The 12,131-nt window shown below is 48.5% G+C and overlaps 1 protein-coding gene across 1 annotated transcript in view; it reads left to right on the top strand.

Annotated features, from left to right (window-relative positions):
- zbtb46 (zinc finger and BTB domain containing 46) overlaps positions 1 to 12,131 on the top strand; it is a 43,306-nt gene that overhangs the window by 25,655 nt on the left and 5,520 nt on the right. Inside the window, 2 exon segments of the mRNA XM_053425351.1 lie at positions 5,558 to 5,839; positions 10,727 to 11,052. Coding sequence (XP_053281326.1) covers positions 5,558 to 5,839; positions 10,727 to 11,052 — 608 coding nt within the window.

Raw genomic sequence — 12,131 nt, 5'->3', positions numbered from 1 at the left:
CCCCACGTAGGACATGGATGTTATATACATATACATTCCCTCATTACTATTGTGCAGATTCCAAATGCTTAAGTTAGCAGCGTTCGTATCTCAAATATTATATCTCCATTTCTGGAGACTGGAAGGAAGTGGGGACATATTGTACATCTTTATCATATGGCACCAACATAGGGTTTCACATCCTGATATACTGCCCCCCACTGTCTACATGTGTAATCACATGTTGCGGGCCGCGTCTTCCTGTGGATTGATGGAGGGCCACGGCGTAGAGAGAAAGATGCACTTTCAAATTTAGCTGCCTTACTGTAGACGCACACTCACTTGCTCACCCCCACCGGCACTATACCCACCCTCCCTCCCACAGCCTCTGTAACCTCCCCTCACCTCTCCGCGCTCCCCCTTCACTCACCCACCCACCCACACTCCATCACCCCACCATCCACCTCTCACCCCACCACTCTTGCGATCGCTGCGCTCCTCTCCTCTCCTCCCCTCCACCCACACTCTCTCTTTTTCTCACGAGCCCCAGCAGTACCACCAGCACCACCAGCACCATCATATCTCTCTCTCTCCCCTGTCCTTTACCACTCTCTTCCCTCTGTCCCTCCCTCCTCCAAAGCCTTCAGGCTCTGCTTGATTTATGCTTGCCCTCCCTATCCACACACACCCCACCACCATCACCACCACCACCACCCACTCTTCCCTATCTCTCCTGGAGGTTGTGGCCCGGCTAGTCCCTAAAAACAACAGAGAGAGAGAGAGAGCACGGGAGAGTAAGACAGACAGACAGACAGAGAGAGAGAGAGGGAGAGAGAGAATAACAACCTCTTTTACTTTCCATCCTCCCTCCTTTTTAACCCAGCATTTTTTTCATTCCCCTCTCCCACACTGCTTTTTAAATTGCCTCTGAATTCTTGAGCTGTTTTAGTGCCTCACTCCCCGCTTCTCGGCTGAAATTACTTTTTTACCCTCTCAAACTCTGGCATGCTGAGGAAGCAAGTTCTACCTTCCCTCCCCTCTTTGTCCACTCGAGGACAAACATGCACTAATCACACACACAGTGTACGGAGTCGTTTGTGGAAGAAAGAAGGTGAAGGAGACAATTTGCGTTTCGGAATCATGTCGCTCTAACATCTCGTGGACAATATGGCGAGTGGCGGAGTCCTGTGACAAGACGGCTCTTGTAATGTCTTGTCCTTTTCAACCTCGGGCTGGCCGAGCCATTAACCAGGCCGACTTGGGGCAAGGTTTCTTTCTGAGTCTTTTACTGTCCCTCTTTCACTCACACACTCACTCACACACAAACAACACACACACACACACACACACACACACACACAAAACACACACACACAAAGATACACAGTGAGAGATTCTTTCTCCTTTGTTTGCACTCACCATTCTCAAACATGCACACAAGCCCTACTTTCTTCTTGACAGCTCTCTTGTGGTCGACAAGCCTCAGTAACTCGTTGCTTAACCACCCCTGGACTTTTTCTCTCCAATGTGTTTGGCTACTGTCTCTGTTGGTTTGAAGGTGTGGTGTGTTGTGTATGTATGTGTGTGTGTGTGTGTGTGTGCGTGCATGTTTGTGCGTATGTGTGTGACTGGAGGTGTTAAAGGAGTGTGTCAACCAACAGCCAGGCCATGAGTGCTTGTGCAAATAGTGGCTGTGAGTAAACTTAGTTTTATTCATCCTTTTAAAGCTATATTTATTTGAGAAAATGGAAACTCAATTACACAACAGAGTGTTTGGCTTCATTTTAGGGGCGAGGGAGGCATATGTTGAAACACACACACACACACACACACACACACACACACACACACACACACACACACACACACACACACACACACACACACACACACACACACAGGGACACACTCCTCAAGCACAATCAGAACAGAAGATCATAGGTCAAACTGGGTCAGCTGACCCTTCCCTCCCTTTTCAGACCTTCTCTCTCCTCCGCTTTACTGCGTCAAAGCGTGTTCTCTAATAACACAACTCCCCTTGAGAAACACACACACACACACAACCAAATACACACACACACACACACACATGCACACACTCAGATACAGTGCAGCCTTCCAGCCACAGCACATAAAACTGTATGTCCTATCCATTAGCTGTAACTCTCTCAATGGCTGATAAATGCAATATCCGTCACAACACATTTGAAGTATAGTTCAACACACACATCTTTTATTCCAAGGTAAGTCTTATTCCGCCTTTGCTTTTTCCCACTCAAGCCCCCACATATATTGCAGCATTGCTCACTCACTCACACAAACACACACACACACACGTTCACACAATCGCACGAACCAACTCACACATGAACAAAGAGAACCACCATTTCCACATATTTGTCTCTCCTTTTAAAAGGGGGTTTTGATTTAGCATAAATGTTGAAGCCAAGGGTGCCCGGCTACCATGGCAACCAAATTAAACGGAGGATCTCTTCAGAAAGCAGAAATCTAAATTATTCGGACTCTTTTATGAAGGGGAAAATGAAAATTCCCTTCACTGTACAGAGACCGCTGCACTGTAAAGGCAGAAGAAAGGAGGGGAGAGGGAAAAAACGAGGAAAATGCCATTGTTTTTTGGGATCAGACCGTGCAGTTCAAAGACATATCCCATGCCATTGAAATTCATAGGTTGTCTCATGACAACCAGTATGTTAACACTCAGCATATGTGCACAAAGGAATGATGTAACGGCACTGTCTCTAAAACTATGGCTAAACCTATTGCCTCTGGAAGACAACACAATATGTGTTCCGACAAATCCTCACACACGTATGATGAAATCCATAAGCTGCGTGCATGGGATTAGGTGTGACTGTTTCTGGTGTGGTAACTGATTTTATCTGTTGGAACAGGATGAGTTTTAAGTAGCACAACATCTACGCGGGGCCGCTAAAGCTCACACAAGTGAAGGAGGATTATTGTCTATATTCCAATTAGTCGGGAGCCTGTTTGCGGTCAGATGAATACTAATTTCTAATATCTCACACTTAGGGCGGCAAATGTGGATAAATTCTCAGAAAGCAGGATACTGTATTTTGCCCCGCGGAGACTCGGCGGGGGGGGAGTCCTTTTCCTAATGGCTAAAACGTATATGTTTTCATTTTCTCACATTTTTCTCACGTGAAAAAAGAACTGTTTTCCGTGAGGACGTCAACCAGCGATCACATTTCCATTGCTCTGCCATTGAATCTGCAGCGTGTGACTGAAGCATTGTTACTGTATGACTGTGGGGAGGGCGGACATGTTCCATCTGTAGATGCACGTGTCCAGGGGGATGCTGGGAAAAGTGGTCAGGGGTCATTCGCTCTTCCAATGAACAGATGAGTGGAGGGAGATGGGGGGTCAGAGGTGACCCTCCTTTCTCTCTCTCCTTCGCTTCCTCTCCTTCCATTTGTCTGCCTTCCCTTTCTCCATACATGTGTGTGTGTGTTGGTGCATGTGTGTGTGAACGTGTGTGTGTGTGTGTGTGTTTGTTGTTGGCCAACAGCAGATCTATGTTATTGATTGACTCCTGTGGCTGCCGGGCTGCCCACTGAAGGAGGGGGCAGAGCTCTAATGAATTCCTGCACCTTATGCCCCCTTGCGCCAACCCCTACACCCCCTCCTTAATTAACTTTGTTTGTCTGTGTGTGTGTGTGTATGTGCGTGCGTGTGCGTGTGTGTGTGGGATGGAGGAGTGCGTGGTTGCATGCATGTGTATTTTGTGTGTATCTTCTGTGCTTCCTCCACAGCTCAGCACCCCCGCTTTTACACTCCCCTGCCTTTTTTCCTTTCTCACTCTTTCTCTTTCTCCCCTGTCCACTCCTCCTCTCTTCCTTCCCAATTTCTTCATCTCCTCTTTTCTTTTATATCTCCCTCTGCGTGTGCCGTTAGTTTGATGGCGCGATTGCTTCATGTGTGTGCCAATCTTGTCTGTCGCGCCCCATCTCCTTCGCTGCGTCCTTCGGTATCTCACTCGTAACTCTACACCTTTCAGATTTATGCACGTAGGAGCGACAGTGCATACAGAGCGTGTGTATCCATCCATCTGATCTATGATCATTTATCTATACTGAGGATGAAAAATGACTGACAGTGTCCGTGTGTGCGTGTGTGAGAGACACAGAGTGGTCAACGTTGACCCAGTAGGCTGTAAAGAGGCTGTATACCCATCGGTATTCCAGACGTAGAGGCAAACTAGTGCCTCTGTCACCTTGACTCCCCCCCCCCCCCCTGCAGCAGACGAGCACCGGGCTGCACAGGAAACACTTAGCACTACCTGACTGTTGTTAAAATGGACAATATGACTATTCTGTTCCCCTAATGACATTTTTTCCCCCACTCTTTCTCATTTGCTTTTCTATCCATGCTTTGCATTCTGTGAGCAAAACATGGATGCTACCCCCCCCCCCCCCATGGACTATGGTTAGAGCAGGAGACTTGGATATTAGGATGTCAGAGGGTTTCTGTCCAGAACAATCTCACATAATTATGTACAGGGCCACTGTTATTTCTACATTAGTGCTCAGAAGTCTGTCTGTGTCTGTGTTTGTGTGTGTTTGTGTGTGTGGTTGTCTATGTGTGTTTTTTAGGTGTAGCCAAGCCATGCTTTCAAAGTGTCTAAGTCAGCGATGTGCGTGGTGTGTATTTTTGTCTAAGTCTTCAAGAGAGAAAGCTGTCATCAGTAAAATGTCAATTAGGAAGTGTGTGTGTTTGTTTGTCTGTGTGTTTGTGTGTGTGTGTGTGAGTCTGTGGTAGTGTTGAGCGAAGCCATCGTCGGCAGTGTGGTCTGACAGTCTTGTAGATCCACAGTGGAACCACCAGCGACATGTCTACTGCTGACAGCTTTTCTACACGCTCTCCTTTCAATGACAATGACGGCCAAAAACACACACACACACACACACACACACACACACACACACACACACAGTCATAATGCACACACACACACACAGTCATAATGCACACACACACACACAGTCAGAATGCACACACCGTCTGTCTGCTTCTCTGTCTCTCACCGTCTCCTTATGATCTCCATGTATTTTTGTTGACTGGTGATGATGAGGTATGTTCGGGAGTTGAGGAGAGAGAGAGAGAGAGAGATGAATCAGAGCGGTGACGTGTTGGTAGTCGCTACCGAAAACACCGGGTGTCAGCGATGACTCGGCCGAGAGGTTTAAAAAAGTACTTTGTATGGTTTTTTTTCTGTATTTATCCTCTGTGGTTTCTGTCAAGCTAAATACACTTAAATCGGCCAAGTGACAACTTTTCAAGTACAATGTGAAAGGTTTTTGCCGTTTTACCACCATCTCCTTTTTAAAAGGTGACACAAATCCAACAGGGTCTGGATTGTCCGACTTTTAAGACGCATGTGATCCCTCAAATTGAATAGAAAGCTGTTTGAAATGTTTCGAGGCTTTGTCCTTTTCCACCTTCTTGAGTTTCCCTGCTTTAGTTTGTGTTGTTTTTTCAAACAAAAGTGCTTGAAGAACACAAGAGCTCACTCATCTTCTGTTAACTCATCTCTTCTCAGGGGCAGACGTGACCGAACCCAACAGCTCAGACAGCCGCGGCGAACGCCTCGACTTCTTCCTCAAACAGGAAGAGGCCCTCACCGCGGAGCCGGGCTTCATGGGCGCCAACGAATCGGAGGACGGCGGGGGAGGAGCCGGGGGCGGGAGCATCTCGTCCGTGGCCAATCTGAAGGCGGCACTGATGAGTAAGAACAGCCTGCTGTCGCTGCGGGCTGAGATGATGGGAGATGATAACCCCCTGCTCTATGAGTACCTGCCCAAAGGAGGACACTCCCTGTCGTGTAAGTCACTATTTACCCACACTGATCGTTACACACTCACAGCCACAATTCGTCATAACTCATGTACACAAAAATATACCAGTGTGCGGTTGAGTGTCACCTGTGAGACGTTACACATGTACAAGCTTGACATGAGTGTCTCCTGCTGCAGAGAATTTACCTTATCAGCCAACTGTATTTTAATAACTATAAATGCGTGAGTGTGTGTGTGTGTGTGGGTGAACGTGCGCGAGGTGCCACTTGAGTGTGTGGCAGTGCCAGCGATGAGTAGTCAGTGGTGACTCAGTGAGAGAACATTTTGCTGGGATGGCTCTCGCTGTCGTGAGAAAAAATTTGTTTGGTTTTATGTGACAGTTTCTTTGTGCGAATAAGTGGGTCTACAGCTGCACTTCACAGCAGCAAAGTAACACAACAGAACTGCAGCAACTGTTCAGACGTTCACTGGAATCTCCGAACAGGAAGAATAGCTTCAGACAAACCCAGGCCGGCTCTTTGCTCCTGAAAACATCAGGAAAATTGTTTATTTTACCATAACATTTACATTTTTTGTGATCATGGATGACATTCTGTAATTTAAATTTAATACAGTTTTGTGTTTACATGTGTAAAGCCTTCGAAAACCTGTGGAATATCAGAAAATACTGTACTGTTCGAAAATCAACGAACAGGCTGGTTCAATCTCTAATCATATCAATAATAGATCAATACAGACGCTTAATTGTGCCTAATTCCACAGAGGATGTCTTTCTTCTTCTATCAGTGTTATCTTTCCTTCAGTGAGGGTGCTAAACTGCCAGGGTGTGTACAGTAGATGTGTGTCTGTGTGTGTGTGAGTGTACTCGAGTGAGCGAATATTTGCCTGAGTCCATGTCCGCGTGGGCACACTTGTGTGTCTGTGCGTGTGTTACTCGTGCGTTTGTGTTCCTTTGCTTTTACTGGCTCGTAATTGGATCTTTTGTCCCGAGTTCTGCCCGTCTTTGTGAGCGGAAGAAAAGCAGAGGAAGGGTACAACTCCGAGCCTCGTCATGCCTTTTGAGTTGAGCCCCACTCACCTATACAAAATAAAAGACAGGGCCAGGACTGAATAGACCAAAACACGCGCTCACAATCGCAGGAGACGCGCACGTGCCCGCGCACGCACGTCACATCACATCACCCCTTTTGTGCGAGTGTTAAGTGTGTGGGATTGAGATGTTTCTCTTGGCTTAGAGAGGAGAATCAGATGCTGTCACAGCACAGATAGACAGCCTCACAAGCTGCCGCGAAGAGAGGAGGCTTTTTTTGATACACTTTACAGACACACTAAGCCTTGACTATATGAAAAGGAGATTTGGAGAATTCAGAGAATGTTAATCATTCGCTCGCCCGTTTGGAAAAAGGAAAAACTTTTTGAATGAGTCCTATGGCTGTATTTCAGCCGTCACCAGAGGGACCTTGGGGGAGGTTTTTTTGGTTAGCCGTACCTTATTTTGAATTCCCTGCACAATAGGGGTCGGGGAAATGGGTTTGTCGAGATGGCCAGCAGCCTCCCTCCCTCCCTCCCTCCCTCCCTCCCTCCCTCCCACCCCGAGTCTGTCCCTGTGTCTAAATGAGGACAGAAAATAAACAAACAGTGTACCTCAGATTACTGGGCGGAGGAGAAGTCTGCCCGGTTTGACAGATCGCCGCTCCCTGCCTCCCTCCCCCCCTCCCTCCATGCAACCCCCCCCCCCCCCTGTTCTCCTCCCTGCTTCTCCTTCACCCCTGCTCAACATCCTTCCTGCTCTCCCCCCTTCCCTACCTCCCTCTCTTACTCCCCCTCATGCCATCCCTCCCTCCCTCCATCCTTTTCTCCTTCACCCCTCCTTAACACTCATCCCTCACACTCTCCCTCGCTCCCCCCTCCCCTTCTGGCTGGCTCCTTCAATTGCTCCATACTTGTCTGACTCCACGACTTTTCCCCCCCCCCGTCTTTAACTTACGCTGCGGAGCATCAAAGTGTGTTGGTCTAAAAAATATCCTGGGAAAGTATTGATCTGGGAAGAGAAGGAGGTAGAACAAGGTCACCTGGCCCAAATCAAGAGAGACCACTGAGTATCAACAAAGGCCTTGACATAGAGTTTCTGTCTCCCCCTCCCTCCCTCTCTTCCTCCCCCCTTTTCTCTTGTTCTCTCTTTTCATGATAATAGACTGTTTAATAAAACATTTTTCTTTCCCATGAGATTCATACATTCACAATCAGATCAAAACGGAGAATCAATGTTTCGCAGTTTAGCCACTGAATACCTTTTTCTCTCTTTAGAAATTCAAACCGCTCTGACCCCGCGCCTGGTTGACGGGGCTTGCAATTCAAATGCGCCCGCTCCTCTCCTCGCCATCCTCCGCAGATGAGGCCACAGGCCACATCCTCTCAGCGTGCCGAATGCCAACAATACAGTGGAACCAGTCCGTGTGTCAATCAGCCCTCCTGAATCAATTAAGATCATTTGGATTTGGCCCCCTCATCCCCTCCGTGCATGCGTCACACGATCAATGCCAGACAGTGGCTTCTTTGCAGGACAGTCCCCGCGCACCTGTCCATACGAACACTTGGTTCCGGCTCTAGAAAGAACATCCAATTAACTGCAGGGATGATGCTGACATTATTGAACTTTTCCCTCAAACCCGCTCTCATCACTTCATGTTTACTTTTGAAAATGGACCCCGAATACACCGGCTCCCAGTGACTCCCCAGCCACTCTAGAGATTTCTCCAGTTTTAGAAATGATCGTATCATAGATTTTGCCAAACTAAGCCAAGCACCAGATTTGTAATTTGGATTGTAGCAACCCCTTCCACTATAATTTCTTATATGATCAGATAAATATTAAAGATAATGTTTAGACAACAAAGAAACAACAACAAAATAATGTGCAGAACCACAAGGGGGGGATTTCGAAAATAGTGTACCTTTAAAATTGTCAAATGCAAGTAAAGAAAGAGCAGTAGGGGTCAATGTTAAACTCGATATGGATTCAGGAGATGGAGATAACTCCAATCTGATTGTGGGATTTTCTGTCAAAGGCAACTTAATCCACTCACCAGATTTTGGATTTGGAGGCACTTTTCCAAACATCTCAGTAGATACACACCAAATACAGGTGGGGTTCAATTCTATGTTATTTGTATGGCACCACATCACAACACACAGTATCTGAACAGTTCCCACAATGAGCAAGCACATGGCGACTGGGTGGAGAGAAAACTCCTGACTCCGTGTTGGCGGCCATCTGCCTCGACAGGTTGGGGTGAGAGGAGAAGAAAATGGGGGGGGGGGGAGAGAGAGAGAGAATGGGGGGGTAGTGCTAACAAGGTGTCATTAAGCCTCTTTTTTCTTTTTGCCATTAGGTCATGGCCAGCCCCAATCCTATCTCACTCTTTATTCCTTACAACGGACTTACCAGCTCTTAGGCGATTAGCGGCTGGCACCTGCAAAGGTCCCCCAGCAGGGCCAACAGGTCTTGTGACCGTGTCTCGGGAGCAGGTGGAGGTGAGGGAGAGGACCGCAGCTTGTGTTTGAGCTCCTCCGCCTTCATCGAGTGCTAAAAGTCAATCAAGTTACACCACCTTACTGCACATTTTCTTCTTTCTGGTTCTTTCGCTCTTGTCGCTGTTCAGTGACTCAGCCTGCTGTTATTTGTTTTCTCTACAACTCGGCAGACACGACAGCAAAATTAAACTCAGCGAGACGAGAGCGCTAGAAATTACAGACGTATGTTGAAAACTCTTCCAGCGACGTATTGAACCGAGACTGTTAAACCCGGACGACGTAGATATTTGCCACGACAGAGAGGTGTCGACTGCCTGGTGTCTCTCACCTGTAGCTCATCCCCTGACTATCCGTCTTCTTCTTCCCTGTTAATGTTGTTCCTTCCGTCACGGCCGGAGGTGGGGAGGAGGAGACGGGGAGTTGAGCATTTGTGTGTGTGTACGTGTGTGAATGTGTGTGTACTCTCAGCAAGTGGGAGTGGGGAGTGTCGGGCGCGGTAGTTTAACATTCCAAGAATCCGTCCACGGTCGAGCCTCATGGTTGTGTGATTCTGTCCATTGTGCAGAGGAGGGCAATGAATGGCTAACCCACTGCATAACTCTGGAGACATTCCCCAAAACTCTGCCCACACTCACACATTGCCGTACACACACAAACACAAACACACACACACACACACACACTTGCAAAGACACACACAGAGACGCACTCAGAGTCTGCAATAACCTGCAATGCATTTTACTTTGATTAATATGCACTACAGGAAGAGGAGAGGCACTCGTGCTACGGGCTAATGGGGGGTATTAATGTAGGCAGAAATAGCTTCAGTGTGAGAAGAGCTAAAGGTTCTGTAAGAAATTCGCATTTCTTCTTCCAGCGTGCCTTCACTTGTTGCTGGTAAACATCTTACATGGTCGATATAGTTGTCCTTTACCCTGCGTGTACAAGAAGTCCTCACTCGAGCTGCAAGATGGCTCCTGTCCAAACAATCTCCCTCCACGCTACAGAGGATCCTCAAGCCCTCTCCTTATATGCATTTTACTCGCTCGCACAGCACATGCACAACGCTTCGCAAAACACACACACGCTGCCACCCTCTGCGCACGCATGTGGGTGGAAGGAGAAGGAGAGCAGAGGAGCAACAGAGAAAGAGAGAAAAAGAGAGAAGAGAAGCCCTAACCCTTTCCCCTTGGCTGGTGGAAAGTGAAACTTCTGAGTTTTTCTTCCTCCCCCTCTCCACTGTGTTTGATAGTGTAGCACTGGCAGCCTCTGTGCGCCCCCCTGCCCACTCTCTCCCGTTGTGTTGTGGTGGCCAGCTGCTAGCAGAGTTGCAGTTGTACGTGAGTGGGTGGGTGAGACTCGTTTCCTGTGCTCCTCAGGGCTCCGCTCCAACAACTACTGCAGCACGCTCCGGCCAGGGGCCACGGGGGCCACTATTCAAAACAAACAGGGGGCTGGCTCCTCTCCTCCTCCTCCTCCTCTTCTTCTTCCTCCTCATCTTCCACCATCACCACTACCGCCATCATCGTCGTCATCAACATTGGCATACTGCCCACCCACTCCACCCACACCACTGCTCCCCTCTGAGCCTCGGCCCCTGGAGGCCCCCGGTCTGCGGGCTGGGGCACCCCCACTGCGCGCAGAGGGGTCGGACATGGACGTGGAAGATGCTCCCGAGGGCCCGGAGCCCTCCACCTTGCCTGAGGTAAGCACACAGAGCCTGGATGATCTCCAGGGCGGAGGCTGCTCTCTGGGTACCGCAACTCCAGTCGGATTAAAGTTTGAGGCGTGCAAAAAGTGGAGACGAGGATCCAGGGGGCAGCTTCACCCTGCTCCTGCAAACACACAGAGAGGGGTTGAGAGGTGACGCTGGTACCGGCTAGTGATGGGGGGGGATGGGGGCTGGGTGTTAATGGGGTTATTTTTAATCAGCGCAGAGTCTTTTTTACACACAAGCACATCATCGCTCAATTCCTCTCTCGTTCCTCATTCTCCGTGTGGAATCTGGCACATTTCCTGCCACGCTGCACAAGAAACACTGTCTTTTGTTTGTCTTTCTTTTCTGCACGATTGTTTTTCCTTCTCTCCCTTTCAGATTTCCGGCTCCTCGCTCTCGTCTCACGTTTCATACAATTTCTTTTCTCTTTTAATAGAGCTAGAACAGAATTCACCTTCCAAGCCGGGAGTCTTTGCTCGGCATTAGCAGTAATGTGGTTTATAGTGGTCGGATTAGGGATGACACATCCTGTCACAATGGCAGTGTGTGCTTAGATATGGTGGATAAGGGGAAAGGTAGTGAGATGAGACTGAGTAGAATCAATACAAGTAGACAATGAGAGGGTTGCTCTCGCAGCCCAGGAAATTGTTTGCTCTGCTTAGTGTGTGTGCATGTGTGTGTGTGTGTGCGTGTGTGTGAACACGACAGTATGAGCATGTGTCCACGCGCGTTTTACCGCCTCTCCATGTGAGCGGGTGAGCATTTAGGAGCAGCGTTTGATTTCAGCGGACCTGCCTCCCAACAAGCCTCCCCATCTCTACGGACAAGCCATCTGTTTGCCCGGTGCACAGTGTTCTGTTCTTAGAGAGGGGGAGGAGGAGGAGGAGGAGGAGGAGGAGGAGGAGGAGGAGGCCAAGGAAATGGGTGGGGGGGGGGTGAAGGAATGACAGGAGCATGGTGTAGATGGAGGACGGATACAGTCGAGGTGTAATGCAAGACGGGAGAAGAAAGTGGGGACGGGTGCATCCAAGTGGGGGTTGAGTATATGAGTAACAGAGGGATTATAT

The sequence above is a fragment of the Pleuronectes platessa genome, chromosome 6, assembly GCF_947347685.1.
Source record: "Pleuronectes platessa chromosome 6, fPlePla1.1, whole genome shotgun sequence".
NCBI lineage: Eukaryota > Metazoa > Chordata > Actinopteri > Pleuronectiformes > Pleuronectidae > Pleuronectes > Pleuronectes platessa.
This window is presented reverse-complemented; position numbering and strand designations above follow the sequence as displayed.